The sequence below is a fragment of the Phocoena sinus genome, chromosome 17, assembly GCF_008692025.1.
Source record: "Phocoena sinus isolate mPhoSin1 chromosome 17, mPhoSin1.pri, whole genome shotgun sequence".
NCBI classification, from domain to species: Eukaryota; Metazoa; Chordata; class Mammalia; order Artiodactyla; family Phocoenidae; genus Phocoena; species Phocoena sinus.
The window spans coordinates 79,222,656-79,243,967 of record NC_045779.1 but is presented as its reverse complement, the minus strand read 5'-3'; the positions used below and the strand labels follow the sequence as shown (position 1 = coordinate 79,243,967).

Genomic DNA, 21,312 nt, shown 5'->3' with positions numbered 1-21,312 from the left:
CCTGGTCAGGGAAGTAGAACCCACATGCATGCCGCAACTAAGAGTCCACGTGCCGTGACTAAGAAGTCCGCGTGCCGCAACTAAGACCCGGCACAGACAAAATAAATACTAAAAAAAAAAAAAAAGCAGAATGTGAGTCATAGAAAGTGTGTTCTCTAACCACAGTGGAATTAAATTGGCAATCAGCAACATAAAGATATCTGGAAAATCCCTGAGTATTTGGAAACTAAAGAACATACTACTGAACAATCCATGGGTCAAATAAAAATGAAAAAGGAAGGTGCAGAGTATTTTGAATTGAAAGAAAATGAAAACAAAACATTAAAATTTGTGTGATGCAGCTAAAGCAGTACTTAGAGGGAAATTTATGGCACCTAACTGTCTGTATTAGGAAATAAATCAGTTATCTCAGCTACTTTAAGAAACTTAAAAACAGTGAGAGGAAATTATATCAAAAAGTAAGGAGTGGCTTCCCTGGTGGCGCAGTGGTTGAGAGTCCGCCTGCCGATGCAGGGGACACGGGTTCGTGCCCCGGTCCGGGAAGATCCCACATGCCGTGGAGCGGCTGGGCGCGTGAGCCATGGCCGCTGAGCCTGCGCGTCCGGAGCCTGTGCTCTGCAACGGGAGAGGCCACAACGGTGAGAGGCCCACGTACCGCAAAAAAAAATAATAATAATAATAATAATAAGGAAATATTATGAACAACATTATGCCAGTAAATATGACGAGTTAGAGGAAATGGAAAAATTCCTTGAAAGACACAAACTACCAAACATCACTCAATAAAAAATAGATAACCAGAAAAATCATATGTCTGTTAAAGAAATTGGTACTTTATGAAACTTTCCCACAAAGAAAATTCCAGGCCCAAATGGCTTCACTAGTGAATTCTATCAACTATTTCATTGTTTGTATAGCAATTAACTCAGAAAATTGAAGTGGAGGGAATATTTCCCAATTCTCTCTATATCAAAATTAGAAAAGGGCATTACCAAAAATTTGAAAGAGAAGCACAGATAGTATCCCTCATGAGGATAGGACAAAAATGAACCGTATTTTAGCAAATTAAATCCAAGAATATATTAAAAGGATAATGCATCTTGAATAAGTGGGGTTTATCTGAGGAATGAAAAGTTGGTTTAACATTCAAAAATCAATCAATGTAATTTGCCATATCAACAGAGTAAAAAAAAAAAACATACGATCATCTCAATAAGTGTAGAAAAAGCATTCGACAAAATCCAACATTCCATTCCTGATTTAAAAACTTTGAAGAGAAGGGAGTCTCTTCAACCTCGTATCTTTCCTTGCCCTGTCAGCCTAGGGCCTAGAAGCAGTGACACCCCAATAGCATTGAGGACACCTGACCCGCAGCTCTTGGTTTCTACCATTTTCCATTAAAAGGAACCAGAGCTGTCTGGAGAAACAGCTGATTCTAAGGCTGGGGTAGGGAATGTACAAGATGCAGTGCCAGAAGGGAGGATGTGCCAGAGGGGAGACGATGGGGCGTGTCACAGGACACGGGTCACAGGACACAGAGCTCCCCGGGGCCACAGCTAGAGCACTTTAAGGAACAGAATAAAGTCATATTGAACTGTAAGCCGACAATGTAAGATGAATATCCCTAAGCCCATACTGATATAAATGATTAGATAGATATATGGGACTTCCCTGGTGGTCCAGTGGTTAAGACTCCACACTTCCACTTCAGGGGGTGAGGGTTCGATCCCTGGTTGGGGAGCTAAGATCCCCAAATGCCGCGCAATGCAGCCAAAAAACGAAAGAAAGAAAAAAAGAATTACAAATAATTTATGTAGGTAAGAGGGTCCACCATGAGGGGAGCGTGAATCCCACCTCAGTGTGGGCTGTGTGCCTCGACTTCCTTCCAGAGCACGGGATGGGGGGATGGAGGGTCCGGATCGACAGTGCTGAGTTATTTTGTGCAGGGTGTGTGTGTGGGGGGGGTGCCCAGGTCAGCCAGAGAGGGGAGCCAGGCCCCTTCTGTCTCACTCAGCACCCACTCAGCCCCTGGAGCGCAGCCACGTAGGAACCAGATGGCTGGGCTGCGGCCCTCTCGGGGCTCCCTACCCCTGCCTTTCTGTCGGCCAGCGGGTCATGAGCTGACCACATCCTCTCCCCACTGCCCAGGGGCACGTTCCTGGCACCTCCCCAGCCACACGACCCAGGTGTGCCCACACACCCACCCCTGTGCCCAGGACTGTGAGCGAGACACCCGCCCCCACCCGGCACTCCCCTCCACCTCTGGCGGGGCATCAGCCCATCTCCCTCTGAGGAGTCCAGCAGGCTGGGGCAGTGACCTCCCAGCTGCCCAGGGTCAGCCCCGAGTGGGACCGTGTGGGCACGTGTTCCTCTTTGTGTTCTGTGGCCTCACCCTTTGTTTGCTCCCCAGTGACACAGCACATGAAAGCGCTTCTGGAAAGGAACAGTAAGAAGAAGTCCAAGTTGAGAAAGAAACCCAAGCCTTATGTTGAGGAGCCGGATGGTAGGGCCTCTCCCGCAGCCCCTGTGCGCTGCGTTCTGCACAGCTCTGCTCTCCGGCCTCGGCCGCCTGGCCTCCTCTCTCTAACCGCTTCTGGGCTGGGGGACAGTGGGGGGACACTAACCGTCAGGTCTCCTCCTGAGTGGGCTGGAAGCCCAGGTCGTCGACAGGGCTCCTGGGAGAGGCCATACCTGACCTGCCCTGCGCCTTTCTCCACGGTGCTCAGAACAATTTCCAAAGTGCATGCTGGGTTCTCAGTGGGGCGGGGCCTGCTGGAGGCACCCCGAAGTGAGGGAGTGCCCTGTGGGCAGGTGCCTCCCCAGCCCTGACCTCCAGCCGGGCCACCCCTGGGGCTGGGGGCCAAGCCTGGCACTGTTTCCCTGGGGCCCCCAGCACAACCCACCCCCACCCAAGCTCCCGAGAAGCCCTGTTAGCCCAAGGCTGTGCTCTCCTGGCCAGGAGACCCAGCCGTCCATTTCTGTCCCATGAGCCTCCCTTCTTGGCACCAGGGCCCTGGGACCAGCCCCCATCCCACCTGTACCTGGTTACCCACACTTGCCCCACTCTTCTTCCTGTGAGACTCACCCTTGGCACCCCTTCCTCTGGGAAGCTCTCTGGCTACATGCTACCCTCACCAGAAGAAGGGGGGCAGCCACAGTCCAGGCTTCCCAGCCACCCTTGGGGCCCTGTCCTTGGGGAAGGAGCTTTGAGCTCCATCCACTGGAGTCCCGATGCAATAGTGAGGGGGGGGCTGGGGGCACAGAGTGCAGGCTCCTGTGGGCCGGGGGTGGTTGGAGCCCTGAGTGGGTCAGAGGAGGGGGCTAGTTCCCCCGGGACCCAGCAGAGTCCGTGCCAAGAGGTGGCAGGTCCTGGCCACACCCAGCAGCCTTCGAGGTTCTTGGCCTGGACACCTGGCACAGCAGCAGAGGCTCTGGGAGGGCTGCTTTGTCGGTCGCTCTGGGGGCCGCTATTTCTCCGCTGGGTGGGAGCATGCCCTGGCAAGGCCAGAACGGGGCAGTGGACTCAGAGTCCCCCACAGCACCATGTGGGTTTCCCTGGGTTGGCCACGGGCACTCAGACACCCCATAGTCTTGGCCCAGGAGGCTGTGCCCTGGCAGCAGAGGTGCCCCAGCCCTGAGACTCCAGGCACACGAGGCCTCAGTCCTTGGTCTGCCCACAAAAGCTCGGACTCCAGCAGCTGCAGCCCTCAACTGAGCCCTCACTCCATGCCAGACTGAGGTCAGCCCTTCATGGGCACCTGTCCCCATCCTACAGAGAGGAAATAAGGCCTGGAAAGGCTGCACCACAATCGCCAGGTGAGAGGTGGTGGCCCAAGGATATTCAGATCACAGCCTGTTGGAGAGGCCGGTTTGGTCCCAGGAAGCCCTGTGACACGAGGTCAGGGCAAGTCTGCCCACGGGCCCCGAGCCCAGGGACAGGAGGCTGTCCCCCAAGGGAGGGGTGGGCATGCTCCCAGGGTGCGGAAAGCGAGCAGGCGCCGCCCGCTGCCCTGCCACCAAGCACTCTCTGGGCTCCCGGTGCTCAAGCTGCAGCCCAGGTCCCGTTTGCTTGAGCACCATCCACTCTCCCTGAGCCCAGAGCCTGCCCACGTGGGCCAGTGGCGGAAGGTTTCCAAGTGCTGTGTCCCCAAGCTGGCTGATTGGTAGCTGCAGCTAGGATTCTGTTTGGGTCTGTGGGGCCCCAGGGACCTGAAAGAGATTCTTCACGGTTTAAACACCTATAAGAAACGTTTGTTTTCACTTAGATTACTCTAAACCAGACTCCCCTTACCAGTTATAACGACGGAAGTATTTTGCGGTAACTAGAAACGAAAAGGCTTACACGCATCAGACATGTTTGTGTTCTTCACACTGAGGTTCACGGAACCCTGTGTCCTCAGACAACTGCTTCCTTTAAAAAGGACTCTGTTTGTATTTGAGACTTGGGTCCAGAGGCACCCCTCAGGCAGGGAGGCCCAGCGGAGGCAGAGCCTTACAGGGAGCGGGTCTGTCCTGAGCCTGGAGGCACATGGTCAGCCCATCTGTCTGTCCATGGTCTGGGGCAGCCCGGCCCAGATGGCTCCTGTCTTGCTGCTGCTTCCCTTGGCCTGGGCCAGGAAAGATGCGCCACACCTTTCAGACCCTCCCTGGGTGGGGTCTCCTTCCCACTCCCTCTCCCCCCTCCTCCCTTTGCCTCCAGCCCCCCACCCCCACCCCCGCCCCAGCACACCGTATCTGGAAAGACCCGTGGCCTGAGGTCTTTGCCCTCGGATTGCTGGCCCTGCCACCCTCCATGACCACCAGCTAGAACTTCTGCTTTCAGGGGTGAGGTTTTAGAAAGCCCCCTCCCTTGAGAAAGGAGACCAGTCCTCCTGTCACCTTCAGCCCTCAGGCAGAGTCACCATGTGGTCCTTCCCCAGCATTGCCCTCCCAGCAAAACCCAGGGTCAGGGCACAGGGCATCCCCTCCACACTCATGCCCCTCCCAAGTGAGCCAGGCCCTGGGCCTCCCTCTCCCTGATCTCCACCCAGGCAGCCTTCGACCAAGCAGGCGTGAGGTCCTGTGGGCTAAGGCCTCTCCCTGGGCTGTCCAGTGCCTCTGGCTGGAAGCCGGGCTGCAAGAGAGCTGGGCCTGCTGTCCAGCCCCTCGCAAAGCTCCCTTCTCCAGTGCTGGCTCAAGGTGATGGGCGCCGAGTGCCTGCAGGCGTGCAGCACATGGAGGTCACCCTTCTCAGGGGGCCCCCCCAGGCCCTGCCCTGTCCTGCCTGCGACTCCCTCGGGGGAATAGACCTCATCCCCAGCCTGACCTTCCTGGCCAGGGGGAGGGTTGGGTAGGCTGGCGGAGGGCTTCCTTCTTCAACCTGGCTCCTCTGGAGGAGGGGGCAGCGCCCCCTCGCCTCTTCACATGAGTGTACTTCTGAAGGGCGGCCCAGGAGTGTAAGGACCCACTGCCTGGGCGGGGCAAGCAGCAGGCAGGAGGCTGGCTGGGCCTGGGCGCCAGGTTCTTGCAGGAGCCACCTCTCCTCACCCCTCTTGCTGCTTCCTCCTCAGTCACTGGTTGGCCTGCAGCCTCTGCTCCCACTCATCCATGCCAAGCCAACTGGCACCATTCTTTTCCAGGGGTGGCAATAAGCACATACGCCAAGTACTGTTACCACAAGCTGCAGAAGGCGGCCCTGACTGGAGCCAAGAAGGTACGAGCTCCTCCCAGAACCGCTGGGCAGGGGTGGGCGGGCAGCCTGCGCCGGTGATAACCAGACAGAGTCCAGCGGGAGGCGGTGGGGGGGGGCAGCCTGCGCCGGCGATGCCCGGACAGGGTCCAGCGGGCGGAGGTGGGTGGGCAGCCTGTGCCGGTGATGCCTAGACAGAGTCCAGCGGGAGGTGGGGGGGGGCAGGTGGGGCACTTAACGGCTCACAGTGCGGAGGGTGCCACTTGGAGCTTCTGATGCCGCAGGTGGCCCAGCAGGAGGCGCCTCTGGTGACTCAGGGGCCAGGGAGTTGGGGGTCCCCGGCTTGGGCCTGGGGCTCACAGGGACGAGAGGACAGAAGGAGGAAAGAGGGCGGGTGAGCCAGGGGCAGCCCTTGCAGGGGTGTAGGGGGAGGGAGGGCTGGGAGCTGGGCGCCAGGCCACACTGGGACAGAGAGCTGGGCCGCCTTTGCAGGGGCTGAAGAAGCCCAACGTGGAGGAGATCCGGCATGCCAAGAACGCTGTGTTCAGCCCGTCCATGTTTGGCAGTGCGCTGCAGGAGGTCATGAGCATGCAGAGGGAGCGCTTCCCCGATCGGCAGCTGCCCTGGGTGCAGACTCGGCTGTCCGAGGAGGTGCTTGCACTCAACGGTGACCAGACGGAAGGCATCTTCAGGTGCCCTGCAACCTGGGCCCCGGGCCCCTGCCTCAGAGCAGCCAGAGAAGCCCCCTGAGAGGCCAGCATGCAGGCAGGGAAGGCAACTTGGAGCAAATAGAAGGGCCGGGCGCTCTGCGGCCAGGAGGGTGGGGAGGGCCCCATCTTTAGGAGGTGGGTCAGCAGGGCTCTCCCTCCTGAGTGGCAGCACACCGGAAGCCAGACAGGAGAGCTAGCCAGGGACAGTGCCCTTGCAGAAATGACCAGCAGGGGCCCAGAGGGTACTTGGGCACCGACCATGGGCAGGGCCTGGAAAGATGCAGCAAGCCCAGCAAACGGCCCTCACCTGAGAGTGGAGATGATGGCCCTGTGCCATGGAGGGTGGCACATGGCCAGGCACCTGCTGTCGTGACTCACCTACCCAGGACCCGGGACAGGTGGGGAAGCAGGCTTATGGGTTTGGGCCTCGGGGACCATTCTGAGGAAGGGATCTGCCTGAGGGCAGTCAGCAGAGGGATGAGGGATGGGGGCCTGGGACAGGGGACCCCAGCCACACTTCCCTCTGGTAGGAAAGAGGCCGTTTGGGCAGAGAGGGGTCAGGCAGCCCTGACCCTGAGCAAGCCCAGCTCCTCCTCCCTGAGGCCTGCCCTGTGCTTGGCAGAGTCCCTGGGGACATTGATGAGGTGAATGCCCTGAAGCTACAGGTGGACCAGTGGAAGGTGCCTACAGGCCTGGAGGACCCCCACGTCCCAGGTAAGCCCCCAGTCCCCTCAGCAGCAGGAGCAGCTCGGACGGTTCAGCCCTCCCTGCTTTCCGTCGTGAAGGGACAGCCCTCTGGTCCATTTCCAGCACAGACGTCCCCCTGCCGTTGGACAGCCTCCGCGGCGCCTCCCTCCGCTTGCCTGCGCACGGTGGCTGCAGAGCCTCTCTTGGTTCCCGGCGCTCGGGGTCAGTCCAGGCCCTCAGGACCAGGAGCCCGCAGGCCTCCGGCCGCGCAGTCCACACGGCTGGGTGGACACCTCCCGTCTGGTCCTGGCCCCTCGCCCCCACCCCCGACACACACGGCCGCTTTCGCCCCTTGCTGCTGGTGGGGCGGGTCCCCGACTGCCCCGCCCAGCCGAAACCCCCGCGCTGCGTCCCCAGCGTCGCTGCTGAAGCTGTGGTACCGGGAGCTGGAGGAGCCCCTGATCCCCCACGAGTTCTACGAGCAGTGCATCGCGCACTACGAGAGCCCCGAGGCCGCCGTGGCCGTGGTGCACGCGCTGCCCCGCATCAACCGCCTGGTGCTGTGCTACCTCATCCGTTTCCTCCAGGTAGGCGGTTGCCGCCCCTCCGCGCCCCGCCCCTCCGCGCCCCGCCCCGGCCCACCCGCAGCTCCCCGCTCCCCGCGCAGGTGTTCGTGCAGCCCGCCAATGTGGCCATCACCAAGATGGACGTCAGCAACCTGGCCATGGTGATGGCGCCCAACTGCCTGCGCTGCCGCTCGGACGACCCGCGCATCATCTTTGAGAACACTCGCAAGGAGATGTCCTTCCTGCGCGTGCTCATCCAGCACCTGGACACCACCTTCATGGAGGGCGTGCTATAGCGCGTGGGCACCGAGGGACCGTGGGTGGGGACAGAGCCTGCCCGGGTGCGCCCGGGCAGGGGGCACGCGGGGCGGGGGGAGGGGACGCCCGAGAAGCGGAGGTAGCATGCCAGCTCCGCCCATGCCCGCCCCAGCCCTGGAACCCGCATCCCCCGACCCGGGCCCTCGGCCTGAAGGCGCAACCAAGGCAGAGGGGCTGCGGGAAGGGCGCCTCTGCCCCGCGCCGGGCCTCGTGGCCGTGTCGTTCGGCGCTGCCGCGCCCACCGCCAGCCGCGGTCCGGCCGCGAGAAAGTGCCTTCTGTTTTCCTGGAGCCAAGTGACACTGCCCCTCCCGGCCGGCCCGAGAGCACAAGCCGCCCTTGCTGGGGCGAGCCGCCTTGCTGGGGCTGCTGCGCTCAGCTTGGCCCCGGCCCAGCCCGGCTGCCCATCTTGCTCTTCCTCTGCCCTCCCCCTGACCTGGGGGGGGGGGTCTCCTGATATGCGACTTCCGCCCTCCCCAGTCCCTTCCCGCCCCCTCCCCCTGCCACTTGTGGCCTCCAGCGTGGTGACTGCACAGGAGTTTGGGGGCTCCAGGGCTCTGGGCTTTTCACCACCAGAGCAGAACCTGGCTGGTGCTGGGCCCGATAGGCTCTCTCTGGGTAGAAAGGGGCCCCCCAAGCCAAAGTCCTCTGGGGTGGGGGGCAGGGTTGGGCAGGCATTATTAGGGCAGGGTGGGGGAGGGCAAGAGTATTTTTTTCTTCGTGTAACTATAAATTCAGAATCTATCCCGCATCCCAACCCGCCTGTGTATAGAGATATAAATAGAGCGAAAGATATAAGAACTAAATTTGCTAATGACAGTCTTAACCCAAATGTTATTTATTTGAGTCCTCTCCCGTCCTCTGCAGACAAGTTGAGATCATTCCTTCATTTTCTTCTCCACCCTCTTGGCTTCTGACCAAAAATCAAACCCTGCCCCATCCCCATCCATGACCTGCAGCAGATGAGAGGGAAGGAGCCCTGAACTGGGGGACCAGAGGGGCACCGGCGACTGCCCTTCCTCGAGGCCAGAGCCGGGGCGGGGGGGGGGGGGGGGGGGGGGGTAGGGTGGGTGGGTGGAGGGGAGGTATCTAGACTCTCAGTTTGTACATTTTCCAATTTGTAATTTTGAGTTCCAATTGTGGTAAAACTTAATTTCTCCCCAGTTATATATATATATATATATTTAGAGTTGAGTTTTTATTTATTATTAAGAACAAAAAAAACCCAGTCCTGCCGAGGCCTGGTGTCCACTGGGGGAGCGTCCTCAGTCTGGGGGTTTCGGGGCCTGGGTAGGGGTGGCCCGGCCACAGACTCTCGCTATGATGCACGGACTCGAGAGATAACAACACTTTGTGTGAATAAAGTACGTATGGACACTTGCGAGCCTGTCGCATCCCATTCCTTCCAGTTGCGGCGGGGCAGCTATCAGCGGCCAGTCGGTTGCTGGTGTGGGCACCAGGGTGGAAGCCAGGCCAAGGGAGAATGAATGGGGGCAGCAGGGGGTGGGGGGGAGAGCAAGGCAGCTTCCCGGGAACGGGGACGAGACTCCAGGTAGGCGCGCAAGGTGCGAGGCACCTGGGGTATCACAACTGAGCCCGAAAGCCCTGCTTGATTGGGAGGGGGGCTTCTTCTGAGCTACCTTACCCGCAAGCTGGCATAGGCTTCTAGGCAGTGTTTATTCACCACCTCTCCGTTCAGCACCCAGCTGGACAGGCAGATTGCTCCACCGGGGTGGGGGTGGGGGGCTTCCTAGGGGTTGGGGGAAGAGACAGGGCGGGTACCTCGCCCACGTGAGAGCAACCAGCCTCCGAGGGCGGAGGGACAGGGCCCGCATGCCCGGCAGCGCCCCGTCCCCAGCCCGTATCCCTGTTCCCGAAATCGCCCGCACCCGCGTCTCACACCCGAACCCCACCGTCGGGAGGCCCCGCCCGCCACCCCTTTCCCAGCCGGACGGCAGGGCGGCGCGCCCCTAAATCCCAGAGAAGGAAGTGTCGGAACCGCCGGGGTCCGGGGAACAAGCAAAGCCCGGGGGGTGGGGACGAGCTCCGCGGCCGCCGCCGGAACCCAAAGCGCGAGGTCGCCGACACCAGGGGACTTACGTTAGCGCAGCACCGCCCCCGCGTGACCCTCTGGCCGCTTCCGGCACGGAAGGACGATGTGGGCGACGCGCGGAGTGCTGCGGCCCTGGGCCCTCGGCTTGGCGCGGTCCCCGGGGACCCGGGCCTACGGTGGGGGCGGGGGCGTCTCTTACACGCAGGGCCAGAGCCCAGAGCCGCGGACGCGCGAGTACTTTTACTACGTGGATCATCAAGGCCAGGTGGGCGGGGCCGGGGCCTGAGGGAGGCTCCCGTGAGAGGCGGGGCCTGGTGCCGGGTTTCTGCGGGTCGGGGCCAGAGGGAGGACCCTGTGGGGGGCGGGGCCTGAGTAGGCGGGGTCTTTAAAGTAAGGGTACCCGACCTCCGCAGTCGCGCTGGACAGACTGGGGCTCCCGGCCCCGGCCCCAGAGGGTTAGGTCCGAGCGGCCCACCTCCCACACGTGGTTACGCCCTGCGCGCTTTGCATCCCCAGATCCTGCGGCCCCCAGCTCGGGGCCGCCCCGCCTGCTTTGGAAGCCCTGGAGGGGGCATCCTACATAAACAGGAGGAAGCAAGTCAGATAGCCTCCGCGGAGGAGGGGCACATCTCATTAGAAACTTGAAAGGGGGAGGGAAGAGGCGCGGGAAAGGCATGCCAACCCAGAGGACCTGTGCATGAGGAAGCAAGGCCGGGGGTGCGGGGTAGATATGGAGAAAGAAGTCTGCAGGGCCCCCAGGCTTACCTTCCACGCGCCTCCCTGCACACGGTGTGCACAGACAAGCGAAGAAAGCGGACACTGGCCCGGGCGCAGGCCCGCCCAGGCCTTCTCTCCCTGGGGCCGGCTCTGTCGGGATTCCCCCTGAGACTCAAGGGCCACGGTCTGCCTCTCTACAGCTTTTCCTGGATGACTCCAAAATGAAGAACTTCATCACCTGCTTCAAAGGTACTGATGCGCCCTCCTCCCCCACCTTCCCTCTTCCTTCGGGGAAGGGCCCCGCTGCCCAACCACACCAAGGGCACTGGCTGTCCTGCGCTCAAAAGCCCCCTATCAAGAGTGAGGCCTGGGAGGCTGTCCGACCGCCGGCGTCTGCCCTTGGTGTGACCCAGGGCGAACCCCCTGCTTGGGGCAGTAGGGCCTAGGGGGCCTCGGGGCCCGGCATGCTGAGCAGTCGCGGCCTCCCCCCCACCACAGACCCGCAGTTCCTGGTCATCTTCTTCTCCCGCCTGAGACCCAACCGCAGCGGGCGCTACGAGGCCTCCTTCCCCTTCCTCTCGCCCTGCGGCAGAGAGCGCAACTACCTACGCTGCGAGGACCGTCCCGTGGTCTTCACGCACCTGCTGGCCGCTGGCCCCGAGCCCCCGCGCCTCTCCTACGGCGGCGGCGGCGAGGCCCTGGCCGTGCCCTTCGAGCCGGCGCGCCTACTGCCCCTGTCCTCCAATGGGCGTCTCTACCACCCGGCGCCGGAGCGTGCGGGTGGCGTGGGCCTGGTGCGATCGGCTCTGGCCTTCGAGCTCAGCGCTTGCTTCGAGTACGCGCCCGGCGCGCCCGAGCTGCCCTCGCACGTGCGCTGGCAGGGCAGCCGTTTCGACCTCACCATGGACCTGGCCCCGCTGCTGCTCGCCACCCCGCCGCCCTGAGCGGCGGGCGCGCAACCGCCGGCGCCCCCAGCCCCGCTGCGCCCCCCGGGCTGCGTCGCTGCGCACGCGCCACCCGGAGAGAGCGCTGTCCGAGTGCGCGTGCGCGGCGGAGGTGCGCCGCGGCCCCGCCCCGCCCGGAGCTGTCCGAGGTGCTGCCGCGGCCCGAGAACCGACGCGGGGAGGGGCGGGGTCACGGGTGCTCTACCCCGTCCGCACACCCCCGGCCTGGGGCGTCCTCGGCGTCCGCGGGTTCGGCCAGCGCTCGCGACGGCAGACCCGGGCTGCCGGGAGGGAGGTGCGGGGGCTCCAGTGTGCGAGCGCGAGCGGCGCCCGCCCCTCCCCCGCCCGGCGCTGCTCTGTGGGCCGGCGTTCGGCGGGGGAGCCGCGCCGCAGGAGTGTCAGGTGAGGGGGCGCCCGACCCAAGGTCAGCGGGCGTGGGGGCGGGATCAGGGGCCATCCCGGCTCTGTCCCCGGCGATCACCGAGAAGGGCGTGCGACCTGGCGGGGACCACACCCTGCCGTGAACCGGCCCGGGACAGGCCGCGCCGGAGCAGATGCAAGGGGCGCCTTGGGAGATCAAGGCACCCGACTCGGGCCTCGCACTGCGCTGGAGAGCGTCACAGGGCTTCCTCCATTACCCCTCCAACCTCCCCTCCCCGCACAGATGGGCTCCCTGGAGACAGTGACAGCCTTCTCCAAATCCAGTATGTGACGCCCCGCTCCCTGCCCAGCCAGATTAGGGAGTTCTCCGCTGAGTAAAAGGATTTCTGGCCTGGCCTCCCCTGCTCTTCCTGCTTGAATCCTCAATGCTGCCCAGGCCAGCCCTTCCACACGAAATCAGCATCTAGTGGGTGTCCGTGTGGGCAGCAGTCCCCTGAGTCTTGAGGAGGAGATCAAGAACCTTCTCTGTTTGAGAGGCCTTGCCACTGGAAGGTAGGTGGGCGCCCTGGGCCAAATCTTTTGCTCAGGGAATGGATCCTGGGGGCTCAGAGTATGCCCCCTAGTTCTCCGGGTTCTTCACACACCTTCTGAGACATCTGGGAACTGCCTCTGCCTGGGCCAAAGCGATTCCATTAAAACTTTTGCTGTGCCTACTTTTTTTTTTTTTTTTTTTTTTTTTTTTTTTTGCGGTACGCGGGCCTCTCACTGCTGTGGCCTCTCCCGTCGCGGAGCACAGGCTCCGGACGCGCAGGCTCAGCAGCCACGGCCCACGGGCCCAGCCGCTCCGCGGCACGCGGGATCCTCCCAGACCAGGGTATGAACCCGCACCCCTCGCATCGGCAGGCGGACTCCCATCCACCGCGCCACCAGGGAAGCCCTGCTGTGCCTGCTTCTCTTCAGTGATCTTAAATAATCATGTGAGTTACAATTTAGAGCAAGATTTAAACAAACACCAAGGCCACTTGGTGTCTTTCCACATGACTCACTCTCCTAATAGGGAGACCAGGTGAACAGGCAGGTGTTCAGAGCAGGGACCATTAGAGGTGGGGCTGGAGGCTAGCTGATAGCACACCCTCAGCCCTACCATCCATGGCTTCATACTGGCTGGCTTCTCAGCCCAGGTCCCCACCTTTACAACTGGACTCATTGTGCCTTGAACTAGACCCAGGCCTTCTCCTCTCTCTAGGATCACAGCTGCATGTGTATAAACCCCAAAACACTACACACTCCTTCAGAGCCCAGGAGATCAGTGTTCCCAGAGCCTACTTGGGAAACTACACTAAAACCCAGTTAGTGGCCCAAGGCCCCTCTTTCACACCCCAGCCATTCCAGGGCCCCACCTACCTCCAAAGACGGATGCACCTTTCTCGGAGCCAGCATGGAGAACACAGTCCCACAGCTTCTGAACTGGCTTTCCTATTTGTCTCATCCCCCAATTGTCTAACAATTTCCCTGAGGAAAAGCTCTTATTCTACCTAAGCTGTTCTACCAACCCCCACCCCCAGGAGGGCAGGGCCAGAGGCTGGACAAAACTGTGCCTGTGGCTGGCTGGTGGCTCCCCTGAGACCAGTTGTGCTCATGTCCTCCATCAGTTCACAACAGGTGAATCCCAGGGTTGGGGTCATAGCATGAGTTCTAGAGACAAAAATGCCTAGAGTAAACCCTGGGTCAAGGTTAGGTGAGGGCAGGGACAGACACTAGCAGCGTGGAGCCTTGGGCAGAGATGGGATGGGGAGAGAAGTGGGTTGGGGTGGTGTAGGCTCTCCTTCTGTGGCCTGTGTGGCAAGACGGAGGACATGAGAAATTCTAAACCGAAACCTGATGCCCCAGATCTTTATGCTTTTTTATAAAGGAAGGCAGTTTTATCAGTTTCTTGAACTAATTTCAAACTTCAAAAATCAGACACGGTGTGTACCTCCATCCGTGCTTTTCACTGGCTCTCAAATGTTAGGGACAGGCCTGACAACCTGTGTTTCAGGAGGCGCATCCCATCGGGGCCAGACTGTAGGGAGGCTGCTGCGAAGGCTGCAACTTCGTGGCCTGCGGCCGGTCCCGCAAGAGATGGCCCCAGGGGCGCCCGCACTGCTGCTGCTGTCACTGCTGTCACTGCCGGGTCCCCTGCCTCGCGCTGCCGGCTGCCCTGCGGCCTGCCGCTGCTACAGCGCCACGGTGGAGTGCGGCGCCCTGCGGCTGCGCCTGGTCCCGTCCGGAATCCCGCCCGGGACGCAGGTGGGCACCGAGTGGGGCTGCGGGCCAGGGGTGCCCGCGACACGCAGGGATGGTGTGTGAGCCTCCCGGTGGGTGAATGGGGCGCCTTAGGGAAAAGAGAGACCCCCTCAGCGGGGTAAACGCCCTCCCTCCCTCCTTCTGGCACAGACGCTGTTCCTGCAGGACAACAGCATCGCGCGCCTGGAGCCGGGCACCCTGGCACCCCTCGCCTCCCTGCGTCGACTCTACCTGCACAACAACAGCCTGCGCGCCCTGGAGCCAGGCGCCTTCCGTGCGCAGTCGCGCCTACTGGAGCTGGCGCTCACGGGCAACCAGCTGCGCGGCTTGCGCGTTGGCGCTTTTGCCGGCCTGGCCCAACTGCGCGTGCTCTACCTAGCTGGCAACCAGCTGGTACAGCTGCTGGATTTCACCTTCCTACACTTGCAGGTGAGGGGGGGGAGGAGTGGGCAAGACGGGCAAGAGGTCCTCCTGCACTGCCACCTGCCTTACCGGGCTGGAGTAGCGAAGGGGAGAAAAGGCAGCCCAGTCTAGCCTGGTAAGAAGGGGACATGTACCTCAGGGCCCCTTTCCCTGATGACCTACTGTCCCTGCTTCAGCGACTGCAGGAACTGCACCTGCAGGAAAACAGCATCGAGCTGCTGGAGGACCAGGCCCTGGCCGGGCTCTCCTCGCTGGCACTGCTGGACCTCAGCAGGAACCAGCTGGGCACCATCAGCCAGGAGGCCCTACAGCCCCTGGCCAGCCTGCAGGTCCTGCGCCTCACAGGTACCTCTTTCTGGGGGCAAGGGACTCTCATGCAAAGGTAGCTTCCTTGACCACAGTGGTGGCGGTACGTAGCCGGCCCAGCTGTGGAGGGGGCTCCAGTGGCAGTGCTCTGGGGGGTCCCACCACCACCCACAGCCATGACAGAAGACTGCTAGGAGTAGGGGTGCTGGCCGGGTTACTGTTGCCTAAGGAAGACAGAAAAAGTATGAGTCCCTGAACAAACTGGACATAGCTGAGCGGCTCACACACTTTAGGGCCAGACAGGAAAAAACTGGGAAGATAAGACCAGGACTGGGGACATTTCCTGGAGACAGCACCCGAAGACAAGACTGGCAGGATGTGCAAGGTTTTAGTGCAGGTGGGATATCTATGTGCACACAGAGGTTCCCCCCAGATAGCAAGACTTGTCACAGGGAGAGACATCAGAGGAGCGGGGGCTTTCTCAGAGATGGGTGAAGTAAACTGGACGTGCATCACAGAAAGGAGACGGGGGTGGGGGGGGGGGTTGGCTGCCCACACTTCAGGAGACTGGGGTCAGAGAAGGGGTGGCAGGGGTCCCCAGCTGTGGGAGGTGAGAAAGGGGCTCCTGCTCTGGCCAACAACCTCAACCACACACGCTGTGCTCTGGGGCCGCCCCTGAGCTACCTGTCCGCTGCTGCTCTGCCCACAGAGAACCCGTGGCGCTGTGACTGTGCCTTGCACTGGCTGGGAACCTGGATCAAGGAAGAGGGCCAGCGACTGCTCAGCTCCAGGGACAAGAAAATCACGTGTGCAGAGCCCCCCCGCCTGGCACTTCAGAGTCTCCTGGAAGTATCTGGCAGTAGCCTCATCTGCATCCCACCCTCTGTGCATGTGGAGCCGCTGGAGGTGACAGCCAACCTGGGTGAGGACCTGCGGATTGCCTGCCAGGCTTCCGGCTACCCGCAGCCCCTGGTGACCTGGAGAAAGGTGGCGCAGCCTCGCGAGGGGCCGCCGCAGGCCCAGGCCCAACCTGGAGGCGGGGTGCCGGGCCCAGGTGGGCCCGGGGCATCCGACACGGGCAGCGGCATGCTCTTCCTCACCAACATCACCCTGGCCCACGCTGGCAAATACGAGTGCGAGGCCTCCAACGCCGGCGGCGCCGCCCGCCTGCCCTTCCAGCTTCTGGTCAACCTGTCCCAGCAGCTGCTGCTGGCGCCTGCGCCGCCCCGGGCCGCTGACCCAGTCAGCCACGAGCCCCTGCCCGAGGTGGGCGGCATGGCCTTTCGCGCCCTGGGCCTGGCCTCGCAGACGGCCATCGCGACGGCCATCGCGCTCCTAGCGCTCACGGCGCTGCTGCTGGCGACCATGATCTGCCGCAGGCGGCGCAGGCGCAAAAAGGCACCGGGGCCTCCCGGGGAGGGCGCGCTCTTCGTCAACGATTATTCGGACGGGCCCTGCACCTTCGCGCAGCTCGAGGAGCTCCGCGACGAGCGGGGCCACGAGATGTTCGTCATCGACCGCTCCAAGCCGCTCTTCGCCGAGGGCCCGGCGGAGGCGGCCGAGGGCGCAGCGCCCGGAGTCGCGCAGGGCCTCCCGCTGCAGCCGCCTGCCGCCTACGAGATCCGTTGCTGAGGGGGGGGCGGGGCGGACGCGCGCTGATGACGCGGGCCCCGCAGATTGGCCGGCTCGGCTCGCCCTGCGCATGCTCCAGCGCCATCAGTAAATGGTGGAAGCTGCGCCGTGTCGCGAGCCGTGTATGGGGTCCCTGGGCGTCGAGCGGGGCGGAAGCACCTGCGGACCCCTGCAGATGGAAGTTCTGGGGCGCGAACGGCGGGTAGCCAGGGTAGGCTTCCAACGCCCCACTGAGACCCTCCAGAAAAGACCCCTGCCCAAATAACCAGACCTCCAGCTCTGCAGGTCCGCCTCGGGCCCCGCCGCCCCAGGAAAAGCCTGAACCTCTGCCAGGAGGGGCGACGGACTGTGGAGATGTCTAGAGAAAAGATGGGGCTGCAGGCCGTTAAGACATGTCACCCGGTGGCCAGGCTGGGGGTGAGAGCAGAGCAAGAGACAACTCACTCTGACCAGTTAGGACAGAAAAAATAGCCACAGATTTAAGTTCTAAGCACACTGCACGTTTGTACCTTAAAGACACCCTCTGGCCCCCAAACCCGGCCGACAGGCAGTCTCCTGTGTGCCAGGGAAAGGAGAACGTTAAGAGGCCCCAGAGTGCCTGGGAGCCCAACCCTCCTTGAAGCAGGCCCCTGTCCAAACTTCCACCCCAGAGCAGTCTGCTCTTGGGGAGGGCCCAAAGGAAAACATCCTCTCTCAGCTCATAGATCCTAGGAACATTCCAAGGAGAGAACCAGGACACCGGAGGGCAGCTAAGTGCAGCCAAACCAAGCAGGGCCATGTAGGCCTGGAATCCAGCCCTCAGGCCCACAGATGGTCAGTGAGTCAGGGGAGCAAGTGCAGGACAAACTGCACAGGGTGCTGCAAAAAGCATGGGCATGCTCAAGGTGCGCCCAGGAACAAAAAAATCAGAGACCAGTGCCTTCGTGTCAGGCCTCCAGCAAGGTCCCAAAGGCTCTGACTATGCAAGGGGCAAGAGGCCTCCAGCAGCCCTGGACCCCAGGACAGCCTAACTCTCACCCAGAGCCTGGAGATCACAGGCTAAAGTAGTCTGCAGCCAGGCGCCCATAGATGTCTGTGGTCCAGAGCACGTGGGCACGGCCTGAGGCCAGTAGCAACTGGTGCAACTCAGCCTCCACGCGGGCAAACTTCTCCTCATTGATGGAGGCTTCCAGCAGGACAGAGGCAGGCGGTGGCCAGGGCAGGCCCTCATAGCAGTCCACGGGGAAAGGGTGCACCACCGTGCGCAGCTCGGCCTGTGCCACCGAGTCCCTCAGGAGCTCCTTGAGGCCCGCCATAGACAGCGGGTTGCCGTAGAGGCCGAGGTAGCGGAGGCTGGCACAACGAGTCAGCACAGGAAGTGTGGCCAGCAGTTGGGTATCAGCAAGCTGGCACTCGGTCAGCTCGAGGTGCAGCAGCGTGGCTGCTGCTGCCTGCAGCAGACCCTGGAAGGGCTCCAGCTGGCTGCCGGACAGGTCATTGCCACTCAGGTCCAGCTTCTTGAGGTGGACAGCATGGGGGCTCCGTGCCAGGAAACGCAAGTCCTCAGGCAGCAAGGCGCAGAAGGCCAGCTCCAGGCTCTCCAGGGGGCTCTGCAGGGTGCTGCGGAGGACACAAGGGATCACAAACAGGCTGGGCCAGGGGAAGGCCTCCTGGAGGGGAGGGGAGGGGAAGGGAAGGGCAGGGCAGGGCAGGGCAACAGCAGGGCCTGCTCACCTGAGCAGCTGGTCCAGCCGCCCCGAGAGAAGAGAGGAGCCCATGCTGAGCTCCCGCAAACAGGTGAAGCGGCCCATCTGGGCCAGGAAGTAACGGAAGTTGTCCTCGCCGTCCACAGAGGGCTGCCGAGAGTCCCCGTGCACATAGTGTAACCGCAGGCTGGCCAGGTGCTGGAAGCGGGCCACGTGTGGGATGATGACAGACAGGCCTCGCAGGCCCAAGTTGTTGAAGCGCAGGTCCACGCGGCGCAGGCAGCCCGCATCCAGAAGCTGCAGCAGGGCCACGGTATTGCGCATGGGCAGGTCCTCAGCCCGCAGGTCCCGGCAGCAGAGCCGCAGTGGACTGCCCGCGCTGCTACGGAGTGCCTCCCGCAAGAACGCGTAAGAGGCCCGGTTCACCCGCAGGTCCACACGCACCTCCACAGGAACGGGGGCCAGGCCGGGCTCTGCAGTCCTGCCCTGCTGCTGTGCGATGCACGTGCGGGCCACAGCTGCCGTGCAGTCCCACATGCTCATGGTGCCCGGGTCCTGCTCCACGCCGTCATCCAGGAGGCCCGTCATGTCCAGCACCCGCAGCGCGTGCTTCCTGGGAGCACGGGTGGGCTGAGGCAGGAGACAAGGGAACACAGCCCACACCCACTCCCAGCCACCTTAGGACAGGAGCAACATGCCTGTTCCTGCATTGTGCTCTTGCACTAGCCTGGAACCTCTTAGGGGACCCTCTCTGCACCCCCCAGGCCCGAGGGCCCCTCCAGTGAGCCCATACCTGCAGAGGGGCTGTGTGCCAGCCGCAGTCTCCGGGGTGTGGAGCCGGGCAGTCAGCCCCAGGATCACGGCTTGCATGCTCTCTGTGCTAGGCCGCTCCTGCAGCAGGGCCCGGCTGCAGTGGGCACACTCCTGCAGCAGCTGCTGGAAGCTAAGCAGTGGAAAGGGCCACGTGTGCACCAGCTCACGCAGCACAACGGTCTTCTTGTCCATGAAGGCCACTTTGAAGAGCAAGGGGAAGAGCTCTCGTGGCAGCAGGGGCAAGGCCTGGCAGGCAGCTGACTGGCACTGGAGCACCTGCCGTGTGCTCAGGAACACAAGGGTGTGCATGGTGCTGGGCCGGGCAGGAGGCCACCTGCAGGGAAGGGCCCTTCAGTGGGGAGGACAGACCCCAGGCCTCCACCCCCTCCACGCACTGGTAGCAGGAAAGCTCAGCATGGTGCTCGGCACAGAGTGTAGAACCATGGCACTAAAGAGCAAGTGCTAGGTGCTTTGCCTTAGGCTAAGGGTAGTGAAAAGGAGAACGAGGCCACCCCCAGTCCCCGCCCTCCAGCACGGGGGCCTCCCTAGGGAGACAAAGCCATCGAGCAGCACGTAAACAGCATGGCACCAGAGATGACCAGCTTGCCTGCGTGTGCTTTTGATGGCTGTTACTCTGCAGGGCCCACCATCTATATTCCAAGCCTCCCAAATCACAATGCCACTTATCAGAGATCTGCTCTTCTGCCCTTCCTTAAAAGTAGGCAAAAACAAAAGCCCCTATCCCCCAAGCACTAGAGAAATGGGATACTACCAGGGGGCTGGAAGCTGCATCACAGGACCCTCTCCCAGCCTCCTCAGAAGCCTTGGGAGGCCGCCCTTGGATTCTGTGCAGCACAGCAAAGAAGAATTGGAAGTACAGATGCTGTTTAATAAACAGCAGGGCAGGTAGAAAAGACCAGAACCCAGACAACTCTGAGTCCAAGGGGCCTGAGTAACCCAAGCCCTCAACACGAGCCCCGGTTCTAACTACTGTCTTCCAGGAGCATTATCAGGTACGGAGACCCCTGGAGATTTACAGAAAGAATGCCTCACCCATCGAGATCCTCGCTACCTGCGTAAACTTCTCTCTCTTCCCTGGAGAACCATGTTAAGAGACCAAGTCTCAAACCCATGGGATTCAGAGGCCCCAAATTAGGAGCCTTTGCTCAGATGGGTAGAGGCAGCTGCCAAAGGGACGTCCAAACTGACAAGGAGCACAAAGGACGTGCCCAAGAGCACAGGGTACCTGGGTGTCAGCTCTGCTGCTGACTTACTGTGCGCCCGCCTGGCACCTCATCCTCAAAACTGCTTCTGGGTCATCTCCCTGAAAACAGGTTAGACAACTAAGACCCAGGTCTTGCCCGAAAGAGGTCACAGCCTGGGTGATGAGCTCGGGAAGGGTGGCAGCCTGGCTCCAGAGCCCCTGCTCTTGCGGACCTCACACACAAGTCCTTAGGACACTGGTTCCTGAGAAGCCCGGGACGTCAACCCTCGGCCTCGCTCTGCCTGTGGACAAATCTCGCGAGGACGATTCATACCTCGCTGTGACAGGACAGACCAACCAAGCACCTGTCACGAGAAGAAACGAAAGCAGCCAGTGTGGTCACCGTGGGAGGAGCGTCTGTGTAGTGGCCGCCGTCCCCCCCAACCGGCCCGCGGCTCCGCCGTTTCCCTGAAGATGCCCCCGCCCGGCTCCTCCAAGCCTCGAGCCGCGGGAGGCTCTAAATCCGACGCCCTCCTCCTTCCGGGCGGGGTCTGCCCTCGAAGCCTGCGCGTCGCCTCCTGGGACCCGAGGCCGCTCAGCCCGGCACCGTGCTCCGGGTCCTCCCCTCCCCGCAGCCACACCGCCTGGGCTCCCACCCCCGCCTCCCGGGCGGCGCCGTCCCGAGCGCCCGCACCGGCCTCGTGCGGCCAGGCAGAGACGGGGACACACGCCGCCACGCTCCGTCGCCGGCCGGCAGCCTGCGCTCACCGGGCCCGCAGACGACGCCGCCGCCGCCGCCGCCGCCGCCGGCCCCGCCTCGCCGTACGCCGCGCCCCGCCCAGCGCCGCCGCGCACCGCGAGGACGTTACGCCCCCCATTGGCTGCCGCCTCAGGGCCCCGCGGATTGGCTGCCCCGGCCCG

The 21,312-nt window shown here is 62.2% G+C and overlaps 4 protein-coding genes across 30 annotated transcripts in view; 3 read left to right on the top strand and 1 right to left on the bottom strand.

The window, feature by feature from the left end:
• Positions 1-16,870, top strand: part of ARHGAP39 (Rho GTPase activating protein 39) — a 127,837-nt gene extending 110,967 nt beyond the window's left edge. For 7 of the 14 annotated variants that reach the window (XM_032609656.1, XM_032609645.1, XM_032609649.1 and 4 more), the window contains 6 exons: positions 2,411-2,503; positions 5,619-5,692; positions 5,953-6,062; positions 6,235-6,360; positions 7,001-7,652; positions 7,733-8,984. In XM_032609656.1, the coding sequence (XP_032465547.1) occupies positions 2,411-2,503; positions 5,619-5,692; positions 5,953-6,062; positions 6,235-6,360; positions 7,001-7,652; positions 7,733-7,927 (1,250 nt within the window). In that variant the 3' untranslated portion in view covers positions 7,928-8,984. Of the gene's footprint in view, positions 1-2,410; positions 2,504-5,618; positions 5,693-5,952; positions 6,063-6,160; positions 6,361-7,000; positions 7,653-7,732; positions 8,985-16,864 lie in introns of those variants that run through there. The other 7 variants (XR_004346406.1, XM_032609654.1, XM_032609652.1 and 4 more) reach the window with 7 other exon arrangements.
• On the top strand, positions 10,012-12,755 carry C17H8orf82 (chromosome 17 C8orf82 homolog). The gene is made up of 3 exons (XM_032609693.1): positions 10,012-10,265; positions 10,918-10,966; positions 11,216-12,755. Exons 1-3 carry the CDS (start codon positions 10,104-10,106, stop codon positions 11,659-11,661), a joined length of 657 nt encoding a protein of 218 aa, XP_032465584.1. The 5' UTR covers positions 10,012-10,103; the 3' UTR covers positions 11,662-12,755.
• On the top strand, positions 11,810-16,795 carry LRRC24 (leucine rich repeat containing 24). 7 transcript variants are annotated; one of them, XM_032609662.1, is made up of 7 exons: positions 12,454-12,594; positions 12,946-13,019; positions 13,608-13,704; positions 14,081-14,331; positions 14,479-14,757; positions 14,928-15,096; positions 15,767-16,793. In XM_032609662.1, the coding sequence occupies exons 4-7, from the start codon at positions 14,164-14,166 to the stop codon at positions 16,687-16,689; spliced, it is 1,539 nt and encodes a 512-aa protein (XP_032465553.1). In that variant the 5' UTR covers positions 12,454-12,594; positions 12,946-13,019; positions 13,608-13,704; positions 14,081-14,163; the 3' UTR covers positions 16,690-16,793. The 7 variants fall into 7 exon arrangements, with proteins under 7 accessions (XP_032465556.1, XP_032465553.1, XP_032465554.1 ...); XM_032609663.1 differs by lacking the exon at positions 13,608-13,704; XM_032609659.1 differs by having other exon boundaries at positions 13,608-14,331.
• A 272-nt stretch (positions 16,871-17,142) lies between the features above and the next one.
• Positions 17,143-21,216, bottom strand: LRRC14 (leucine rich repeat containing 14). Of its 8 annotated transcripts, none has more exons than XM_032609691.1 (5): positions 21,160-21,204; positions 20,726-20,756; positions 19,168-19,521; positions 18,403-18,987; positions 17,143-18,288 (listed from the first exon to the last, which is right to left on the bottom strand). In XM_032609691.1, exons 3-5 carry the CDS (start codon positions 19,494-19,496, stop codon positions 17,721-17,723), a joined length of 1,482 nt encoding a protein of 493 aa, XP_032465582.1. In that variant the 5' UTR covers positions 19,497-19,521; positions 20,726-20,756; positions 21,160-21,204; the 3' UTR covers positions 17,143-17,720. The 8 variants fall into 8 exon arrangements, with proteins under 8 accessions (XP_032465582.1, XP_032465579.1, XP_032465581.1 ...); XM_032609688.1 differs by lacking the exon at positions 21,160-21,204 and adding an exon at positions 20,434-20,511 and having other exon boundaries at positions 20,625-21,069; XM_032609690.1 differs by lacking the exon at positions 20,726-20,756 and having other exon boundaries at positions 21,160-21,216.
• Between the last annotated feature and the right edge of the window lie 96 nt (positions 21,217-21,312).

Bases quoted from the DNA above. Each gene is read 5' to 3' on its own strand.
- C17H8orf82 (XM_032609693.1), top strand. From the start codon at position 10,104: ATGTGGGCGACGCGCGGAGTGCTGCGGCCCTGGGCCCTCGGCTTGGCG. The intron at 10,266-10,917 runs GTGGGCGGGGCC...GCCTCTCTACAG, and splicing joins ACGTGGATCATCAAGGCCAG to CTTTTCCTGGATGACTCCAA. The intron at 10,967-11,215 runs GTACTGATGCGC...CCCCCACCACAG, and splicing joins CTTCATCACCTGCTTCAAAG to ACCCGCAGTTCCTGGTCATC.
- LRRC24 (XM_032609659.1), top strand. From the start codon at position 13,924: ATGCCCCAGATCTTTATGCTTTTTTATAAAGGAAGGCAGTTTTATCAG. The intron at 14,332-14,478 runs GTGGGCACCGAG...CTTCTGGCACAG, and splicing joins GAATCCCGCCCGGGACGCAG to ACGCTGTTCCTGCAGGACAA. The intron at 15,097-15,766 runs GTACCTCTTTCT...CTCTGCCCACAG, and splicing joins GCAGGTCCTGCGCCTCACAG to AGAACCCGTGGCGCTGTGAC.
- LRRC14 (XM_032609690.1), bottom strand. From the start codon at position 19,496: ATGCACACCCTTGTGTTCCTGAGCACACGGCAGGTGCTCCAGTGCCAG. The intron at 18,988-19,167 runs GTATGGGCTCAC...CCGTGCTCCCAG, and splicing joins GGCACACAGCCCCTCTGCAG to GAAGCACGCGCTGCGGGTGC. The intron at 18,289-18,402 runs GTGAGCAGGCCC...TGTCCTCCGCAG, and splicing joins CGGCTGGACCAGCTGCTCAG to CACCCTGCAGAGCCCCCTGG.